Below are 22,125 nucleotides of genomic sequence, written 5' to 3' on the forward strand. Positions count from 1 at the left end.
ATCCAGTTTCCTTACTGCTACAGTCCACATTAAAGACTCTTCTTAATTCCTTGGGTTTTAATTTCTTTTAAAACAGAACCTGCATGTATAGTACAGGCCCATTCTTATTTAGCTTCCCACTTAATTTATATGTAAGGAAATTATGATCACACGCTCCAAATTTATTTCTGATGACCACCTGCTCTATGACTTAATTGCTATTTACAACTAACAAATCTTTTGTGGGTTCAGTGATGGTTTTGTGAAGGAATTTGTCATCTGTCATATTTGGAATTAGAGGCCTAAGGCCCATTATGATCATGAGAGATTATTCTCTGGTCCATAGCTCTGAAGTCAGTTTCCCCAGGCAGCGTAGTGCTTCCTGGGATTTACCTCTTTTAATATTAGCTGTCTCCCTACATAACCAGTTATGAACTTGAGCAGTTCACAGCTGACACCGAGCTGCACCAGACAAAAGCCTCTTTTAACTTTCTGAGTTTCATCTAAACAACATATAACATCATTCATATGATGCTAATGTGCTATTTTTATCTTCCTTTCAGTCCTGAACAGAGAATATTTTAATACCAGAGATGACTGTTCTTCTACCGTATTTCTGTTACTTGCATGCTAGCTAGTTTACATCCCATATTAGTTGTTCATAATTTCTTTCCCACCAATATCCGGAAGGTAGCTACAAGTATAATGGATCCAAAGACTTCTTGATAGTGGCAGGTGATATAACAAGGGGCAGTGGCAACAAGTTGAAGCTTGGCAGATTCAGGGTGAACTGCAGGAATGACTTTTTCACCAGAGGGTGAAACAAGTACCCAGAAAGGTGGCAGTACCTCCACCCTTGGAGGGTTTCCAGACTTGGTCAGACAAAATCATGGTGACCTGATTGAGCCAGAGATCAGACACCTCTGGAGATCTCCTCCCACCATCACTTCTCTGATTCCACAGCATCACCTGAGATTCCCTGTAGCACATGGGCATCTGCCTCCTTGGCCTCACCTGCTTCCCTTAGCTGAACTAGCCCTGTGGCTACTGGTATTTGCTGCTGCTTCTTTCATCACAATTATCATATTCTTTCCCCTTGTTGTCTAGGCCTCTGCCCATTGATACCTCCTTACCTGTCATCACATAGTTATTTAACTGGTTTTCATCTCCCTGTGTAGGAAAACAGATACGCAGCCCTGTCCCAGCAGTTGCAGCAACACTGAACGGCTCTCCTGAACATGATACCTGCACAGTAAAGTTATATTTACCAGCTAGCTCGATAAGCTGCACAACTTTTTACCAGAGCAGTTCTATTTAGCCAGCCTGATCCAGCGTACAATAGATTGCAGCTCTGGAGAATGGAAGAGAGTCCCAGCTTTAGCAGACACCTGGAGGGATTAGATTACAGAGAACAGTCAAGAGAGGATTACTGCTCTGTGAAACAAAGTCTATCACAACGGTGAGCTGCGGTGGAGCCTCTCTGCAGGCAGTAACCCACAACCCATTTCACAGCCACAGCACAGGCTGCAGAACTCCCCCAGCTCCTCTGCATAAACAGCTAATGGGCAAATCTGCTGAAATCCAGTTTTGGCTCCACCGGAGCAGGTAGAGAAACAAATCGGAGAAAGGAGCCTTGCCTTAGCAGACACTGCGGCAGCATTTGCCTGGGGTGAAGGAGTTGCAGACGCTTGTGCTCTGCTTCGTTGCCCTCTGAGAGCACAGATAACGCCGGGTAATAACACGTAGAGCCCGGGAAGCAGAGATGTGTGCATCTCAGACTGAAGGGGGGTGCAGGGCCTCACAGCGTGTGTTGGTAGGTGTGTGATATTACCCCAGTGAGGCAGCGGGAGAGCTAGTCAGAGCAGCTGGCCACGTCTGACAGCTCAGGACTCCTAAGCATAACTTCAGCAGAAAGAATTAATAATCCTTTTGAGGCTTTTCCAAGAAGGACTGAAGTGGTGAGGGAGGATGGGATTGGGATGCAAGGGGGAAGTCTGTATCAGGAACCCACGTCTGGCCAGCACGAGGTGCTTCTTGGGCTGGGTGTCAGGAAATTGTACTGGCAGAGCTGTGGCTGGGGGTTAGCACGGTTTCCTGCAGGTGTGTATATGTGATTATAGCAAGCCACAGCAAGGGCGAGTTGTGTTACTGCAGGGCTAGCGAGACTGTGAAGAGAGGAACAGACCAGCAGAGAAGCAGCCGTTTTCTCTCCACGTGTCTGAAAGATGGGGGGAAAGTGGTTAAAACAGCATCAAAGCTCACCCATTTCCTCTCTCACAGTTTGTTTTTTTTCCCGTGATGTTTTTTCCCACAAAGCCAGGGATGACTTGGCAGCTGGCGGTGGCACCCCACCCCGCCGGGCTTGGGGGGGCTGCCTCACACCACCCCAGAGCAACCGGCTTCTTGGCAGTTATACGAGGTTTCGCAGGGGAAAAAAATCAACCAAAAGAAACAAACCCGTTTCAACCTCCAAGTCTTTCACTAAGACAGTCAAAAAGCAAGCAGACGGAGAAGTGACTGCTTTCAGAGGCTGCTCAGCAGGGCTGGAGGAGATGAGCTCGCCCGCAGCAGCACGGTGGGAAAGGCTGATCTAACACTGACTTAAAGAGGGGCGCAGCAAGAGCAGCCCAGCCACAGATTTGGGGATGCTCCTCGATCCCGGCTGATCACGGCCCTGCTTCCCTGCTGCCTCACGTCTCCTGTGTGTGGTAAAGCAAGAATTAACAGCTTTAAGGGTTGGGTTGGTGGCTTTTTCTCCCCCCGCTTCTGCTTTGTCAGAGCGAAAGTGAAACGAAGCAGCTGGGGTCGGGTTTGTTTCTCGCGAGGGTTCCAGGGTTTGGAGGAGGCCGGGGGGCTGCTGCGGGGCTGGACGGCCAGGGGGGCCACTGCGATGCGGGGATGGATGGTCGGGGGGCTGCTGCTGTGCAGAGCCCTGCTGGCCCTGGCAGCGGGTGAGTGGCCGGGGCGGGGGGGCGCGGGGCTCCTCCTGCGCTCACCCCCACCCCACCCCTTCTGTGAAGGTCTCCTAGGGAAAACTAGGGTATTCCTAAAGGTTAACGCTGTTGCCAGAGGAGGGGGGTGTGGGGCTAGAGGGGGCTGCTGCCCGCAGGACTGGGAGAAGAACCCCAAAGAGCCCCCCGCCTCCCGATATTTATCCCCCATCCCAGAGAAACTCATACGCTCTTCTTTGTTTGCAGTGGGGTTTGTGCATTCAACCAGCTCTTTTCCCTCCCTAAAGGGCCAGCGCAAGCAGCCACACCAGAGCCTCCGTTTCGCAGGGTGGATATTGCCCTGGACTGCTCCTATGTGGGGGAAGGTGTGAGGGGCTTGCTTCGTGCTTTCAGTGCCTCAGCCTCTGAGCATCCTGCCACCCTCGTGCTGAGGGGTGTCCTTGTCAGAGATGTCGGGAACTTGGATGATGTAACTGAGTACAAAGTCCCACAGGAAAATCCTGACTCCTCTTCTCCCATTGTCTTTGAAGCCTCAGGTGAGTTGGGGAGCTGGGGTGGGAGAGACACCGCTGGGGTTTGGACCACTTACATGCACCAGGCTTCTACAAATTTTTAACTGAGTTTAGACAATTAATTTTTGAATGGCCACTAAAGTTCCATGCATGATTTCCTGAATTCAATTCAACAGTTGAGACTTCAAGGAAGGAACTTTGTGGAAGATGTTAGCAAACCCTGTTGAGGCACCTCTCTCCTACTGGGGCTATCCTAGATTGCCTATCTCTTGGGAAATATTTTGTCAAAAACAATTCAGGAATTATTCCACTATACAGTATTATTGCACCCATAAAGAGCATTCACATCTTTAGTCATACGGGTGTTTTTTGTAGCGGGGAGTATGGTAATAAGTGAGCATGAAGCAGAAGGCCAGCAGTGACTCAGCTCTCCTTACGTCACTTGTGGGTGCCAACCTGCAGTCCAGCCTCTGTAGCCCTTGCTTCGTGAGTAATTTTGCAAACACAGACAAGCAAAGGTCTGAGTCTGTACTTCACTAGGGTCTTGTTTGACACCTACAGTGGTTATCTGTGAGCATGTGCTCCCGTACAAGCTTATTTGAGACATTTTCAGAGAGCTGAAGGCTCAGCAGGATCCATTAGCCTGGGTCCATGCCCTTCTTCAAGGGGCGTGGATGGACTGGGCATGGGTGAGGTCAAGCACACTACAGCCAGGCATTGCAGACACAGAGTTAATTTCCAGTGATGTCTGTGGAAAGCCTATAGGTCACTAGGATGCTTACACCTGTGCTTAAGCCCATGCTGTGGTCTAAGGCACAGATTCAGTGTGTCTCTACGTCCAGCCACTCCTGCCTTCCTGCCACCCTTTCTTTCCCTACCTGGGATGCTTCAGTGTCCTCTTCATTTCTGGATTCAGACCTAAAAAGAATAAACATTGCAGGTCTTTATTAGGCATTTCACATACACAGGTTACTTTCTTGAGCTAGCTAAAGGGAATCTGTTCTGTTTATGCTCCTTTCCTAACAGCTTCCTTTGCCCAGCATGAACTCTGTGTAATCTGGCAGGATAAAATACAACCAACAGACTGAGGGATGTAAGACAGTCATGACAAACCTCTCATACTCTTTGCAGGCCTTCATCTATTAAACCTAGCCTGGTATTTCTGGGCTCTGACTAACCCCCGCAGTGCATGATGCTTCTCCAAAATATGTGTCTCATCATCTTGCACTTTCTTTCCCCTTTTGGATTCACATGGTTAAACCTTTTCCTCTATCCCCACAGCCCAGTCGGTATCCATCCCACACGCAGAGGCCCTGCTGCATGCAGACTGTGATGGGGAGGAGGTGACCTGTGAGATGTCCCCGTACAGCTCCCAGCGGGCTGGTGAGGGGCCCTGCCATGCCTCCTGGTTCATGGCCACCCTGCGGCTCTCCAGCGGGATCAGTATCGCCCTGGTGCTCAGAGGACCCCACTGCAGCAGCCAGGAGGAGGAGAAGGAGCACGACGCAACACTGCATCCAAAGCTGAGGATACCTATGAGCAAGGAGGGGACATTGTTGACCACAGGTGACCTGGTACCCCCACAGCACCGAGGGACTCCCCAGGAGTCCCGTGCCCCACCTCATACCAGGACCTCAGGACTGCCAGGAGTTGGTGCTTAGGAAAAAAGGGGTCATGCATGTTGCCCCCCACCCTGCCTCCTCTCAGGGTTTCCCATGCCCCAGCCCCTGAAGATGACAAGCACCTTCAAGACCATGATATGCACTTGGTGTCCACCTGTCTCCCTGCCCCACTAACCCCACCGGGGCTGTCTTCCTCCAGCTCTTCTGTCCACAGCTCTTCTGTCCACATGGTCCCTGTGGCATTGAACAGGGTGCCTGTGCCTCCTCCTCCTCCTCCAGGTGGGCAGTTCACTGCCACCCCTTCCCACAGGAGGATGCCTTCTTTAACCACCACATCTGTTTAACAATCTGCTTGCCTGTGTTTCTCTTTCCAGTTGAATTTCAATCATCTTCACGCAACACTTCCCTGCGCACGCATCTTGGCAGCTCAGTCACCCTTGACTGCCGCTTTGCCTTGGCTCCCAGCTCCTCGCTGTCCTTCCTCGAGTGGAGGAGGCAGCACCGAGGTAGCGGCCGTAGTCTTTTCCGGTATCAGGTGGGGAGCGCAGGCCCAGCAGCACAGCCAAAAGTCCACGTGGATGTGGGGGATCTTCTGGGGAGTGGAGATGCATCGCTTAGCCTGCAAGGAGTGAGCGTGGAAGATGAAGGGACGTACATCTGTTTGGTGTCCACCCCGCTGCACCAGGCCCAGCACATCATCCAGCTGCGTGTGGCCGGTGAGGAAGGGAAGTGCCTGGGGGCAACAGGAGTCCTGTGTCCCCAGGCACTGAAATTTTTCCCTGCACCCTTATCCCATCGCTTCCAATACTCATCATCACAAGCAGCTCGTCTTGTCTCCCTTGTGGACAGGGACTTTTGTACTCCACTAAGTCAATTCCCTGTTTATCTCCTCCAGAGCCTCCAAGAGTTCGTGTCATTCCAGCAGTGGTGTCATTTGAGAGAGACGTGATGACTACTCTGAGCTGCAAAATTACTGGCTATTACCCCCTGGATGTCTCGGTGAGCTGGACACAGAAGAGTCCTGAAGATGACACGGAAATCCCTCTCTCAAACGCACGCTTCTCCAGCCACCGGCAAAGCCAAGATGGCACCTACAGCATCACCTCCTACCTCAGCATCAGCTCAGCCACAGCACGGGCACCAGCCACCTACAGCTGCCATGTTTCACACATGGCCCTGGCAGAGCCCATCTCTGTGAGTGCCCATCTTAAGGCACCAGGTAGGTGTCAGGGGCAAAAGGATGAGTTCTTCCTCCTGCCCAGACCTCCTCCCACCTCATCTACCCACCACAGGGATCAGAACCTCTGAGTCACACCACATCTGCCTGTTTGTCCGTGCTTTTCTTCTGGTGTCCTCTCACACCCATCCCCTCTGTCCTCCTCTTCCCTTTCCCTTTCCCTTCCTCAGCTTTTATTTCACTCCCTGAAGCTTTTGGGGAGCAAGTATCTTATTTCCTTCAGGGGAAAAGAGATTTTATGACCGAAAGTGGAGCAACAGAGCAAATGTTTGTAGCACATGAGCTGGACCCCACTGGACAGGCACCAAGAAAACAGCTACCCCCCAAGGAGTTAGACACCCAGCTGGACTTGATGTTCGGCTGTAGACTGATGCTGCTCGAGAACTATAGCAAAAATCAGAATCACAGAATCATCTAGGTTGGAAAAGACCTTGGAGATCATCCAGTCCAACCATTAACCTCACACTGACCATTCTCAACTCCACCAGATCCCTCAGCACTGGGTCAACCCGACTCTTCAACCCCTCCAGGGATGGGGACTCCCCCCCTGCCCTGGGCAGCCCATTCCAACGCCCAACAACCCCTTCTGCAAAGAAATACTTCCTAAGAGCCAGTCTGACCCTGCCCTGGCGCAGCTTGAGGCCATTCCCTCTTGTCCTATTGCTTGTTCCTTGGTTCAAGAGACTCATCCCCACCTCTCTGCAACCTCCTTTCAGGTAGCTAATCCTTCCCCCTGTTGGAGTTGTTGGGGTTCTTGCTCTCCTTGCTGATGGGAGATTGCTCCTCTGTCTCCTCCTGACCCAGAAGGGAAAAGCAGCAATCCTGCAGTTTAACAAGTTACAACACATCAGTCCAGCCAGTATAACCTGGCCCTGGGTCTGTGTGGCTCATGTGTGTCATGTCACATCTGTGTACCTGACAAGAGCAGGCACATGGTCAGTTGCTGGGGGAGCTCCTTTAACGGTGACAACTCAATGGCTGTCCAGCCGCTCCAGCCAAGCTAACGTCACCGATCCTCCTCTTCCTCTGCAGAGCAAACGGGATCGGAAGGACTGGTGGGGAGTTTCATTGCTACTGTCATTTTCATCGTCGTCCTCTTCATTGTGCTCAGGAGAAGAGCAGGTAGGAGTTTAAAATGCTGAGCCACTTCCTTCATGTCTGAGATGCAGCAAGGAGCATCTTCCTCTCCCCTGCACCCCGTCTCAGGAGAGATGGAGGTCCGGATATCCTGGAGGGAGACTTGGGGAGCGGATGAGCTGAAGACTCATTTCAAGTGGAAGGCAGCATGAGGTGATGTTTTGGTCTTCCTGCATCTTGCTTCTTTTTTTTTCTCTCTTCTTTTCAGCGAAACCAAAGTCTGAGCAACCTCTTAGGGCTTCAGAATAGAGGACACCCTTGTGTCACCCACCTGCATTCCTTTGTCTCCCATCCCTTGACACATCCTGCTCAGGAGAGCCAGCCCTGTCCAAATATTAACAAACGGAGCTATTGGTCAGTATGGGAGGAGTAGGACTGCCCTTGATGGAGGAGCTGAGTGACCATTCAGAGGTGGACTCACCGAAAAACATGTCTTTATCTTGGGAGGGCAACTGCATTACAGGCAACATGCATTGTTTCAGAGAAAATTAAATTGTATATAGACAAGTGTTTGTATGACTGTATGTATGTATGTGTGTATACAGATATCTGTATGTATGTATGTGTACATGTAAATAGGTATACAACATTTACACATGTATGTAGGTGTGTATCTGTAGATGTATATAGGTACACTTGGTTAATGCCCATGAGGCAGGCATTTAAGTAAGATATTTATGTATGTGTGTGCTTTAACTGTGAAGTTGGGCAAATATGTAGGCAAAATTGATGCTTCAAAATGGTAAATCCTCAAACAGAGGAAGTTATGGGTTAAACTGATTGCAAATCAAGCAGTTAGAAAAATATGACTCTCCAGGAGAAAGTTACAGTAGGATTTTTAATAGAAATTTCACTGCTAGAAGTTTACAAGGTGGAGAAGATCTGTGCTTCTGCAGCTGTAAAAAGACAGATATGATTAAATGCTTTTCTGGCCTAACAGGGAATTTGAAGGTAACACTTAGCATATAACCAACAGTGGGAAAAAAAGCAGAAGAAAGGTGTGGATGGAAAGGAGGTATATGGCACCCAATAAAAGTGAGAATTTATGAAGCATAGAAGGTGATAAGGAGTGTTCAAAATAATCTGGAAAAACTGGATTGCTGCAAGTACTAATGGCACTTGGAGGGAGTTTTTTCAAAATACATTGAAAACCAAGACATTCTAGGCTCTTACTGGATGGGTATAGGTAAAACTTTGATAGAGAAGATTTTTGATGGAGGCTTTTTGATAGAAGATAATTGTTTGTATACAGAATGAAACAGAACTGTGTATTGATACTACATGAGGATGGTAAACAGCTTCCTAATCTATTTGAAAACTGAGGAAGGTTTTAACATCATCTGTTAAGCACAGGTATTTTCAGATCAGTATCCAAGAAAATTTGCATCTCAGAATCATAAAGATTTAGCTGAGAAAACACCTGGCCCAGTGGAGTTAGGTATTTAAAAATCCTGGCATACTAGAGAAATCACAAGATCTTGGAAGAGCGTGTTGTGCCACTGTTCACAGAGAGAAAGCGAGATGACACCAACAACTGTTAGATGGTTCCGTAGGAATAACCGTAGGTAAGAGAGTGTGAAGTTATTACAGGTTATCTAACAAAGGCTTCAAAAATGAAAATAACATTAATAATTTAGTATCTTTTTAAAAAAAAAGAATTTGTGAGAAACAAACCTGTCTTCATTCTTTGACAAAATAATATATTTGGTGGATAAAAGCACTGGTGCAGATTTAACAAACCAAAAACTATGTAAATTCTGAACAAAAAATAATAGTGTATGTATACATCATAATTGGCATTATATGGATTAATTACTAGCTGACAGACAAATGGCAAAAATTCATTGTCCAAAAAGAAGCAGCAATCACTGCTGGAAGCGTGTGCCTCTGAAAGAACTGTGCTGCTTAATATTTGCGTCAGGAGATACAACTGTAAAAACTATTGTTTATAAAATTTGCAAATTGCAAGATCAGTAGCTAAAGCAGAAGGAGTCCTTCAGATCAACAAAGTCACCTGGCCAGCTGAACATACCCAAACAAGAGAAGATGCTCAGTAATGCCAGTGAAGTCTCCTCAGATGCTGGACCACCACGCTGTCTCAGTGCTGTTGATCCACAAATCCCTACCCATTGCCTGACCTGTGGGAACACGTAAGAGTGACCATGGGCAGAATGTAACTGCTGGTGGAGGCAATTTTTGCTTGTATCATTTTCTCTTCATTTTTGATGTGTTACCAATAAATATCTTTAGTTCCAACAGTTGTCTTCTGTCTGTGCACCTCCTGCACCACTCTGTGGAGTCAAGCTGACTGCGTGGCTCCACAGCTGGTGACCAGGCAGGCGGAGCCCCATGCAGAGGGGGGAACCACCAGGGACTCGGGATGGGGAGCTCCAAGGGACCCTGGGTGCCAATACCGGTCCCCTCGCCCCCAGAGGCTGCTACTCTGGAGCAGGACTCACCGGGGGCATTTTGTAGTGCCTGCTGGATCCAAAGACGCCCCCAGATAATGGGTGGACCCAGGGAGCAAGGACAAGCTGAGGAGAGCAGAAACCTCCTTGGCAACCACTGGAAAAGTCACTGTCACCTGTGACTGACAATGCTGAGTTGGAAGCCCAGCAAAGCCTGAAGATGCAACACCCGCTGGCAGTGCAGGTGCCCATGTGGGGTTTTATTACATTGAAAGCTTGGAGGTGGTCCAGAGCAAAATGATGGGACCAGTTAGGAAGGTCAGAAAATGCCTTACAGGGGGCACTTTGAGGCATTCCTCTGGTCTTACTAAACCAGTATCTCTCAATCACACCACAGAAAATAGAGAGTAGAGGTGGCACCGTAGCCTGCAGAGAAAGGCACAGTGAGAATCAACAGCTGCAAGTTATATTTAGGCATGTTCAGAGTAGAATAAGACATAATATACTCAACAGTGAGGATGATTGTCCTAGTCATCTGTCAGTAGAAATGGCAGGCTATCTCTCAAGATCTTCAAATAAAGGCCGGGTTACTTTTTTTCAAGCTGTCCGTTAATAATAATTAAAAAAAGAAATAATGGCATCAGTTACAAGAGACACTAGGTAAAATTCCAAGGCCTGTGTTATACGTGAAGTGAGAGTTGGTGATTTATCTGCCTTTTTGGCCCGTAAACTGACATAAAGGAATGAAAAATAATGGAGAGATGGAAGAAATGCATTAGGAGTGAGTGTATTCCTTGTAAGGAGAAATATACCATGGCACTCGATTTTATTAGACTACCAGCTCTCTGATGCTCCCCACTAGAGTTGCTATGGGGAGTCCACAATTGCCGAGTCTCTGAAGGTCTCATGCTGAATTTAAACCACAAAAACAAATAAAGCATATACCCTAAAGGAGAAAAAGTAACACTTACTGATAAACAAAGTGACCTTGTGTTTAACAATGTTCCTTACATTTTAAATATAAAACACTTATTACAGAAAATGTCACTAACAGACTAAAAGTCCATCAAAGATAAACTTGATTGCATTAGAAAGACATGGATAAACAACATTATATATTCTATGCCTCTGGGAGATAGCCATGCTGCCTTCCAAGGTCAAATGTGCCGTGGCCAAGTGCCACATGGCATCACTGCCTGGCCACGTGAATTGAGAGGCAGGAATCTGGTCATCATCTGATTAGCTGCTAGGCAGACCACCCTTATATTATAGGTTATAAGGTATACTGTGTCGATACAAATAGGTATTAAATGTAGGTGTTTTAAGCTAGTTCTTTAGGAGAATTATTTTATGTAAGTCATGAAATTTGATACAGATTTTGTCAACCTGCAAAACATAAGGTTAAATTCTTTGAACTTCAGTCAACACAAGATTACTTAGGGGCTGTGGCTGCATTGTATTGTGAATATGGACAAGTCAAAACTTCTAATGCGGTACTGGAAGAGCAATCATTTTGCAAACAATAAAGCCAAGCTCAAGATTTCCACATAGGTTCCTCTTGTTTGATCATGCCTCTGCTCATTCAATTTAAGCTGGCAAAATAGATCCAGCAGTCTAACTACATTGGTTTAGATGCACTGTATGAGCGTAGCTGAAGCTCAGCTGGCATGTGCCTCAAAGAGAACATGCATTAACTAGAAGTATTTAAATAAACTGTCTAGTATTAAAATAAACTAGTATTTAAATAAACTGTCTTTACTTCAACCTCACACTGTATCATAATCACATGTTCTGCAGCACTTCCAAAGCAACTGTGGACAGGTAGCACAGCTCAGACACCTTGTTCAGCCCTTTTCTGGAACATGACAGACACAGTACAAGAGGCCACTCTCGACCCTGAAGGTCAGCACGCAGGCCCTCTCCAGCCATGCAGCTGCTACCTACACGCCATTAGAATGCAGTGTAAGTGGCCCTGTTGCAAGGCGCAACAGTAAGGACAGGCTTAGCTAGGACTGCTTTTTAAACCATAGAGATGTCACTCTTGAAACATTTAGGAATGACATCTCTGAAAATGTCAGAAGTTGTGAGAGCTGTGCTCACCATTACATGTAATTGCCAAGTTTATCACAGATCAGCCTAGGAAGAGTTCTTCTTTTGTGCCTGAAGGGTTACAACCACGCAGCTCCCTGCAGTGGGGAAAGCTGTCCTTTTTAAAGCTTGTTCCCGTTTTGGTACCACGTGCTCAGGCTGAGAAGCTTCAAATTCCACCTGTTACCCTCAGCCTCTTGCAGACTCATAGTGAAGTGTCTAACGCACAGGAATCATTCAAAGCTAAAACCCCTCTCCCACAGTCCACCAGGCAATGACGGACTGTAACTCGTTCAAGCCTAGCATGTCACAAGAAACAGATTTCCACACAGACCGTAGACATAATACTAAACTTTTCCACATCTCCCCCATCTTGGTCAATGAACAGCAAGTAATCACTGCAACCTGCTTGCTAGGGGTAGGCCAAGACAAAGCATCAGGGCCAGCATTCATGCTCTCTGGCTGTACATTTCTTCCAGACCAGAAGCTTGAAGCAGGAAGCTCCGTTTCAAGAGCTTGGCATCACAGTCCTCGGTTGGATCGGCACAGTGAGCAGCGGGCGGTTCACACATATACAGAGTAAGATGACTCCCACGTGGCTGCAGCTTCTTGAAAGCCCACAGACATCAAGCAGTTCTTCTCATTAGCTGGATACCTGTTTTTATAGAGGTCATCGGAGCTATACATTGGCTGCTTCTCCTCCCTAGCACTGCCTGCAGGAACACCGCCCCGGGGCTTCTCTCTGTGAAGAGTATGAAATGCTGACAAAAGACACGTCTTCATTAGTACTGCACGTTTGCTTTTCTTAGTAACAGCAATCTTCTGTAGTGATCACTTTCTCTGACCTGTTCTTCATCTGGACTTCACTGACATGAGGAATGATAAGCTACAATGGGTAATGAAGCTCCTGTTACATTCCACACTCTCTCCCTCTAAAAAAACAAATCAAACCAAAAACAAACAAACAAAAAACCACCAAAGAGAAAGGAAAAAAAAAAAAGAAAAGGGAAAAGAGAAAGGAGAAAAAAAAGAAAAGGGAAAAGAGAAAGAAGAAAAAAAGAAAAGAGAAAGAAGGAAAGGGAGAAAAGGGAAAAGGTTTGGGCTTTTCTTTTCCCAAAGCTTCCAGCTCTGTTACAACCACCCCCTAACTTGTGTCCCATACAAAAGCATAGGACACATGCTTCCCTCCAGAACATGATGTGTCACACTAAGTCAGTCCAGCTCCTATCCACCACCAAAACATGCTCCTCCTCCCAGGTCAGCTGGAAATTCAGCTTCTCCCAGCACACAGAATGGTGCGTTCCCATGAATCTCCTTCAATGAATGATGAGTGTATGCTGAAAAATGGCAGATGTCCCCTCTGGATAAAAAATTAACCGAGAAGCTCAAAAAGTCCATCTGGAGTGGAGAGGGCTGGTTTCAGCCTCCAGGACCAGCAGTAGTTGCCAGCAGTTCCTGGTGAGGAGAGACAGGAGAGAAATTAGGACCATCCCCACCCCATGTCCCCAGGTAAACGCAATGGTGGCAGCACTGGGAGCTCCTTCTGCCCCTGCAACCCCTGAGTCGGGAGAGGAGAACAGAGAAGGCCACCACCAGCAACTTCATTCCTGGTGCTGACACAAACACACCCCTCTGTCACTGCTGCTGTCCCCTTCAGTGGTAGCTGGGTCAAAGTGCCTGGACCACAATACCCGTTATGTCCTACAGCAAGAGCCAATCACTCTGCAGGTCCCAGCTGGCTCTGACGTTACCGGGCAGCATTGATCCAAGCACGCATCCAAATCCCCAGGAGGGGGACCACAGCACACGCCTTCCGTAGGGTGGCAGATGACAGTATGGATTTCACAGCCTGCTGGGGAAATAAGCATCACGGAGTAGTGCACCAGGCTCAGGCCACCTTCTAGTTCCTCCACCCTCTTGGACTCTAGCTGTACTCACCTCTCATCTTTTTATTTATGCTATCTTCATCTGAAGCACAAACAAGTCCCAGAACCTCTTCCATCACCTGCCACTGGCCAAACCAGCCACCTGCAGCTCCAGAAAGAGGATGTTTGATTGCAAGGGTGTTCCTGGTCATTGCACAGCCTATTTCTTGTGCTGTTACAACTCTGTGCAGAGGATCACAGGACATCACCCACCACCTGGCACCCTCAGATGCCTTCAGGAAGCATTGGATACTATTGCAGATGCTGTGCTCTGTGACCCCTCTTAAGTTTCTGATTTATGTTTTCACCTCATCCTCTCCCCTTCTTCACTCGTTCCTCCCTGTAAGCATTTGATTTCTCCCTGATTTCTCTTCCCCTATCTTCCTCCTCTCTCCTTCTCAGGGAGAGCTCAAGATTAAGGGTAAGCATATAATAATTCTCAATAATACTCTTCCAGCCTTCAAACACTTTCAAGTGAGGGACTTCCCAACTGGATGTGGTTTATGTGGTTTAGTCACCCTCTGTAGATTTCTTTTCCATGAAACTGTCCATTCTCCCCTTGAGCCTATGTAAAGTCTAAAACTTGGCACCACATTCACCACTTTCCCCTCCCCAGGTACCACACTAGCAGTAAGCATGGGTTACACACTGCTCGGAGCAGTTCAGCTGTTTTATTCTTGAGTTCCTTTAAGACTCCTGGATGAATGCCATTGCTCCCAGCAAGTTGTTACTGTTTGCTTTGTCAGTGTGTTGAACAGCCTTTTCCACAGCCGCTTCAATTTCAGACCTGTTCATTGGCGAACCCCACCCTGCTGAAGAATGGTTTCTGTCACGGATGATCTCGTCACTCAACACTTAACACAGATGCAGAGATTTCTGCAATGGCCTTATCTCCCCTGTGCACTCCTCTGATCACCAATTTGCCCTTCAGAACAGCTGGCAGGTTCCTGACATGTTTCAAGAAATATCTAAAGCTAGTTTTGACTCCTTCTGCTAGTTGTTCCTTGAAGCCTTGTTTAACCTGACTTACTGTCTTTCTACATGCAATGTGCCAAAGTTTATATCCTTCTCTGCTTCTCCCATTGTAAACAACTTCAGCTTTTTTTGACAGATACTTTTTGTGACTTCCCTTACCTGACTGAACGATGGTTTCTGTACCCCACATGAAAAGTGTTCATCCCATTTTTCATGAGCATGCCTGGTTAGTAAGGATGGCAAAGGGTGACAGAGAGTGAATTCAGGCAATGAAGATGAAAATATAAAAGGGGTGGCACTTTTGGACACACAGAAGAAAGGTGTTGGTATAGGCCATCAATGCTGGGCAACGGGTCAAAACAACAAAGGCTGCCAAAGCAGAATGGGAAGAAGAGAAGTGGCCGGAAAAAAACAAGAGGTAGAGGACAGGATGTTAGCAGCAGTGAAGACATTAGGTGGGAAAACAGGATTATGACCCTGAGCCTTGGGATGTCACACTGAGAGGGGGAGTGAGAAGTAAGAGGGAACATCAACATTGCCTCAACAGGTACAATTAATGTAGCGTTACAAGAGGTAGCGGACAGGGTTAGGGGTGACAGTGAAGGGCACAGGATTGTATGGTACAGTAACATTGACGTGGACTGTCAGTGAAGCAGGGCAGCACTGGACAGTGCTGATGGACAGCCAAGGAGAGGCCCAGATAGCTTGGGCCAAGGATTATAAGGTGCAGCAAAGGAAGAGAAAATGACTGCAAAGGCAGGAAAGGCAATATGTCATTGTTTTAAGAGTTAGCAGACTAAGTTCAGCCTCCTGCGCTGCAAACTGTCTGGCATGAGTCATCCACTGGGAGATAAGTAACTTGTCAGCATGTATTTCAGTGTCACTAGGCAATGCAGACCTTCCCACCACAACCAGGCACAGTTCGTGGGGCAGTAGGGCACGATTTTCTCCTTTTTCTGAGTTCATTCACTGCTGTTCTTTCCATTCATCTCCTTCTCCTTTCCCTGTTTTCAACAGTATTTTTTACCATTTTCTTTTCCCTCTTTTTCAAATACTTCTAAGTCATGGGTTTGCTTAGTATACATTTCTTTATGAATTGCTGTTTTTTTCTTCTCTTACATTTTTGTATATATCCAAATCATATTCACACACCTGCCCTCCCATGAAATACCATCAACGTCTTATTAAGTCCTTAGCATGAAAGATCAGTTGCCTCAGTTGATAAATATGTGTGGCCTCATACCAGGAGGTATGCTGCAAACGCTTTCTGGCAGGGGATTTAGAAGGCAAAAGGTCCTAGACTCTCTTTAGTGGACCATTTTTAAAGCTACAGGGGAAGATTCTTTCTCTCAAAAGAAACCCCAGCAAAATCCACCACCAACCCAACCCTCTGTGTCTTGCTTGAAGAAAATCCTTTCCCAACCCCAAAATTTGTCCAGGAATATAAACTTCTTGATATGTGAGGTGTATCTGAAACAGTTTGTCTTGATATAAAGTTAAAAGGAAAGGTGACAGAATAGTGACCATAAATGAAGAAACCTCACTCTTCTCAGTATCACTAGAAGTGGTCACATGGCTTGAGTAAGATTCACGTTTTGTTGGCCAACCTCTTCTGCTTAAAAGAAAGGATGAATAGCAGAAAAAAAGAAATCAAGCTACATCTTCAGAAAAAAATGGGTTCTTTGTCTCGTGAACCATTCCAGATCTTCATGTCACTGCTAGCCTGAGATCTTCTGAGGTTTCATAGTGCCTGGGAAGACATAAAACCTCTCAAGCAGTGGAATGAATTGAACATGTGTGAACAATTAAAAAGGAGATGGGAAAGGGGGGTGATGCCTTCTGCTCTGCCTTTTGAGAAGGGTGTGGTGGGAAGTGTTCCCTCAAGCCATTTGGCTATGAAATCTGGCCTTACCCATAAAAGAAATGGGATTTATGGATTAACTTCTCTTCTTAAGGGCTTAACTCCCCATGGATTCCCTTTTTGAGGGCATAACTTCTAGTTTACATTCCAGAGGAGGAGAGGATCACCATCACCAGAGCAGAGCCGAGAAGCAGAAGCAACATGAAACCACTGAGGTGGGAGTGACTATGAGGAACGCCTGGAGAATTCCACAGGGCAGCGTCAAAACCGGAGGTCAGCATCAACTAGGTTGTCCTAATGTCAGCTCTAGCAGAGCTCCAGGTGGGCAGCAGTGAGCATCTGTGTCTGTCAAGCAGACACCCGTTGTGCTGTGCTGGATGCTGTGCTGGCCCAACCCTGAGATCTCTGTTGGCTGGGGAGCAGCAGGTGTCGGAAGAAAAACTGGTCTGAGGTGGCTGCATCTGCCTCGAATTTCCAGGAACGCGCTGGAGAGATCACGAAAGGGGTGGGGATGCAGGCCTGGGGAGTCAGGTGACTCTGATAATAGTTATATTGTTAGGGCTGGAATGAGGAAATTAAAGATTTCAGCTGGGAGAACAGGGAGAGGGGAACTCAAGGAGGCTCCATCTTGATCTCCCCAATCGTTAGTTGCCCCTCATGACAAAGCAGCCAGAGAACTCACTGGTTTTGACACCCAGTCCTACAGCTTTGCTCTCTGCTGTTTCAGCCTGGACTACACACCGAGTTTCCAGACAGGCATTAGTCTTAGTTTAGCTATGCCAGTGGGCGGGAATTTTCATCTGGCCATTTCCACAGTCAATCCCGTTGCAATAGGAGTGGATTGAGTAAATGGCCTCAAGTTGCACCAGGGGAGGTTTAGATTGGATATTATGAAAAATTTCTTCACCAAGAGGGTTGTCAAGCACCAGAATGGGCTGCCCAGGGAAGTGGTTGAGTCACCATCCCGGGAGGTACTTAAGATATGTGTAGATGTGGCACTTAGAGACATGGTTTAGTGGTGGGCTTGGCAGTGGTAGGTTAATGGCTGGACTCGATGATCTTCTCCAACCTAAATGATCCTGTGATTCTATGATCTGAGGAGCTGTCAATCTGGCTGAGTGATCCTACATGAGACCCTGGTGTTAGGGAATACATAGCGGAGGTAGAGCCCATCTTCAGCGCTTCGTAATTTTCTCATGGAGGAGAGGTAGGAACTAAAGTGGCGGCTCACTCGGACACAAAGTAGTATGGCTAACGTACCTCAGGGTCTGGGGCACTGGGCTGCTTCAGCACCCAGACTGATTCTGCATTTGCAGGAAGCACTATCCCTCATCCCACAATACAGGTGGGAGCCAACTACATTTTTCAGGAGCTAATTCAGATTTGCCAGCTGAGGCAGAGCATGAGTAGCCACTATCCAGGCTCTCCTCTGGGCTTCATACTGCATTACAGCATGCAAACAGCAATGAAAGAGGATCCATCCAGGTCTTCTGGGGACCACTCGTGTTAACTTCATTCTCCTAGGAAGAGACACACAGTTTCCAGCAGGATCTGCTCAGTCCTACAACATTATTTTCATAAACTCTACCCTGTAGTCTCCCACCTTTCATGCTGAAAGACAGGGATAACACACACTCCTCGGTCTTCCTCCAGGGCTCCCTTTCACGTCACCTGAACGGCCCTCTGCAGCCACTCTACAAGGTAAAAATTAATAAATACATTGAAAAGCAGCCTCCTCGGGACACAAAGGAGTGGGGGTGTGTACGTGGACATGCTCTTGCTGCTGTAGTATCACTGGTTATTTAGGATAGACACCATTGCTGCTTGGCAAGTTACACCAGCAGCAAGGGAGAAGGCATTCAACAGCCCATTAGATGGGTTTGCAAATCCCTGATGGCTTTTTAATAAGGATCCTCTTTAGAGATCACCACCTCTGCCTCAAGGGAGCCCATGAACCCTGGGTAAATAACTCCCTGTTGAAGAGCAACAGCAGTACATAGTGTAGCTTCACGTCTACCCATCTTTATCAGCTGGTGCTTCTTTGGCCAAACACTGCACCATCTGTGCTGCTATTCCTTGACTGTTTGGGTTACTAGTTTTAATGCAGAAAAATATAATCAGCTGTAGCTAATCCAGAAATAATCCAGAAATAATCACTGGCTTCTACCTTGCAACAGAAGGAAAACACAATTGCATATATGGATATACAAAAGAACTAAACTGATCCAAGCAGTTCAGAAACATGTATAATTTGTTACATTTGGAATCCAGACCAAACAGCAAGAGACTTTTCTTTTTTTTCCCACCACAGTAGCAGCGTGTTGAAAAAAGTTTGTTCTATTTTAAAATGTTGTGTGCACTACAGATCATTATCACATTCCTACCTGGGCAGATAATAGACATAGCTGGTAAGGAAACATTTCAAATTTGATGCCATAAAAAATGATTCATGTTTACTCAAAGGTTGCTCAGTAGCAATAAAAAGCAGTCATGCATTCAGCTTGTGAAGGCAGAATATACAAAAGCACTGTGCAGAACAACAGGACGCTTCCCATTTCAAAAGAGAAGGACCTAGTGACAAGCATCTGAAGGAAAAGGATCTTTTCAGAATAAAGCTCCTTGGATTTAAAATGTTGTTAGAGGTGATGTAAATACTATGAATCAAAACTTCCAAAGAGGTTTTGTAGTGCCTGATGGAAGACCTTTCATCCTAATGCAAGACTCGGGATTTCAGAAGACCATTTATCCCATAATTGCCAAGCCTGAATGGGGTGGGGGAAATATCAGTGTCAAAACCAGTTGCATCAGGTGTGACTCACCTTGATAGGTCAATACATCGAATACATATCCAGAAACTTGTAGATGGGCAAAATGCTCAGACGACTCTTGTGGTAAGGGAAGTTTGAGACAGGAGTGTATCTAATCACCTAAATTATCAACAGGAGTCGCGTTTGCAAACTACACTAATAATTCCCTGTCGCTATCTTTTGTTACAGTGAAGCGTGCCTGAGGAAAATGGTACTGTTTATGACTGACAATCTTGGTCAGAAGATGGTCACTTGAGTGATCTAGTTCATCTACGCATTGGGAAAAAAGTAGAACAAAAGCCAGGAAGACGTAAGTAATCAAAAAAACCTGAAGAGTTAGCAAATTCTGATGTTCTGCAACTGGAGATGGAAACTGGCAGCTGAGAAGACAACGGGAGATTTGTTGTTTGTATTGTTCCTAAGGTATGTGGGGAATCAAGCGGTAATTGTGGTTGTAGAAATGTTAAAAATAGATTTTTGGTTCCTCTGTGAGTTGGCAATCAATCTGCAGCACATCTGTGTGACCACGGGAACTTACGGACTTTTACAAAGCCACGGCCAAAGCGTGATGTTCACATGACTGAAGCGACTGGAAGTCACCTCAGGGCTGATACGTGCTCTGAGGTGTGCCACGACGGCAGATAACGTACAGCAGCCTGAGCAGCTCACCGGCGTGAGAAAGCAGGAAAGGGGAATTGCTTAGATCACAGCTGCACGGCAGCTGGAAACAGTGAAAGAGCCAGCAAGTGGTTTTTTAGTTCTTTAGGAAAAAAAATACAACATATGTCAAAAGTCTTCTGAAAAATAAAACATATATGTACCTAGATGTGCATACAGACATACACAGATCTATAATGTACCTCATTTATAGACATTTAAATACAAAACATGCAATACATGCACCCACACCCTAATCAGCTGCTATTCTGGTCCAAACCAGCAAAGGCCAGAAGTTCTCCCAAACAACATGGTGATGGAAATTGTCAGCCATGTCAAAATGCTGAGAATGTTGCTTTAGACTGTCATTTGGCTACAACAAATCTGTTCAGATGTTTTGAGTTTTTAATTATTCCTCAAGTCAAAAGAAACCAAAAGAAGTAAGTTACCTTTGTCTCACACCCAGCAAAAAGGATTGTGTTTCTGAACTCGTTTGCAAAGATCAGTTGAAGACAGTTTAAAATGCTTTTAAATATTGTGGAAATCAGAGAAGGCCTATCAGCGCTATCAAATTTGGGTGTCAACTTTGCGGGTGCTGTTAACTTAAATGAATATAAAACAGGCATTTTCAGAGGCAAAATCATTTTTGTCATTCCAGCAAGACAGAGGCACAATTCCAGTAAGAGAGAGGCAGTTAGTGTACCTGAGTATTTTCAGGAAATTACAATAATGTAAGTCAAACAAGTTATAAACATGAAGTTTATGAAGTGACTGGATCATAGCTCCATAGGTTACACGAAGTGCTGATGCTGCATAATTGTTAGTACCTCTGTGTATGTTCACAGAGCTTAAGGCACAGGCCACAAGGCTGGTTCAAAACGTTGATGCGCATCTTCAGGGATGCTCCAGGTCTATCTGAGCACGTAAAACACACAAATGGCACAAGTAAAAAAGAGCTCACAACCCTCTGCTAAATTACATCTCCTGTGGCACTGCCCCAGGTGGGATACGGAGCTGCACAACCCGTCAGCCCGACCCGGAAGGGCATTTCTAATGCTCTGGGGAAGCTGCTTTGTAACAGGCATTTGATACGGTGTTAGTTCATTCCCTCTGTTTCTCCCACTTTTGGCAACTCATCTTTGATGGACGTTCAAAATTAATTACTTGAGATATAATTAAGTTTAGAACTGCAGAAGAAACGAAGCTTTTGCCTTGCACTGCTTTTTGTCATGGACCAGAGCTAGAGGAAAGCTCCAAGTTGTGGCTGTAGGTTTGTAACAAGCAGCTTGTCACGAGGCTGTTCCTGGCACGCTGTCACTTAACTGCCGGCCTCAAAAGTGGACTGTTTGCCATTTTCAAGCATGGTATTTTGCAATATGAAGAGGTAAAAGTGGCTGTGTATTTTGAGTCATTAACCAAATCACTGCTAACTCCAATAAGGATCGAAATTCAGGGACAGATGACCCTGAACAGGGACTGATCTGAAAGAGGTATTCATAACGGACAGAAAGAAGTGAAAACCTTGGAGAGAGCTAGTTTAAGAGAAAATAATTTGGAGAAAGGATTGGGAAAGAGGTTCCACTGTTACAATGGCAGGAGGGCGTTAGGGACCCCTGGTCACATTTGGCTATGGGTGTTCAGTTCCATGGTCTGAGGAAATGTTGCAAGGCTTTGGGTAACGCCGGGAGGCCTTGATTTCCCAGACACAGATCAGTGAAACACGTTCCCACTCATGTTTGGGCCAGGTAGTTCTGGATACAAAAGATTTCTTTAGTTAATGACCCAGCAAAAGCGATGCTACCTCATGCGTATCAGCCATCGGCCTTCTCTGTCCCAGCCCCATCCCTCTTGCCGGTCTCACCCCAAACTCTCCACATACCTCGGCTTTGCCCTTGGAAAAACACAATTTGGCGATTACAGCCACGTAGGAGACCCCAGCGGCCGGGGAGCGTGTGCCCCATCCATG

At 46.5% G+C, this 22,125-nt stretch overlaps 2 protein-coding genes across 5 annotated transcripts in view; one reads left to right on the forward strand and one right to left on the reverse strand.

The window, feature by feature from the left end:
• The first annotated feature begins 2,794 nt into the window (after window positions 1-2,794).
• On the forward strand, window positions 2,795-9,694 carry TAPBPL (TAP binding protein like). Its single transcript, XM_074809715.1, has 7 exons — window positions 2,795-2,930; window positions 3,218-3,466; window positions 4,724-5,008; window positions 5,439-5,780; window positions 5,960-6,283; window positions 7,334-7,423; window positions 7,647-9,694. Exons 1-7 carry the CDS (start codon window positions 2,870-2,872, stop codon window positions 7,685-7,687), a joined length of 1,392 nt encoding a protein of 463 aa, XP_074665816.1. The 5' UTR covers window positions 2,795-2,869; the 3' UTR covers window positions 7,688-9,694.
• A 596-nt stretch (window positions 9,695-10,290) lies between these two features.
• Window positions 10,291-22,125, reverse strand: part of VAMP1 (vesicle associated membrane protein 1) — a 31,053-nt gene continuing 19,218 nt past the window's right edge. For 2 of the 4 annotated variants that reach the window (XM_074809760.1, XM_074809727.1), the window contains 3 exons: window positions 13,873-13,962; window positions 13,626-13,786; window positions 10,291-13,389 (listed from right to left, as the gene is read on the reverse strand). The gene's annotated coding sequence lies outside the window, so the exon portion shown is untranslated. The remainder of the gene's footprint in view (window positions 13,390-13,625; window positions 13,787-13,872; window positions 13,963-22,125) is intronic. The other 2 variants (XM_074809736.1, XM_074809744.1) reach the window with 2 other exon arrangements.

Source organism: Strix aluco, chromosome 2 (genome assembly GCF_031877795.1).
Source record: "Strix aluco isolate bStrAlu1 chromosome 2, bStrAlu1.hap1, whole genome shotgun sequence".
Classification (NCBI taxonomy): Eukaryota; Metazoa; Chordata; class Aves; order Strigiformes; family Strigidae; genus Strix; species Strix aluco.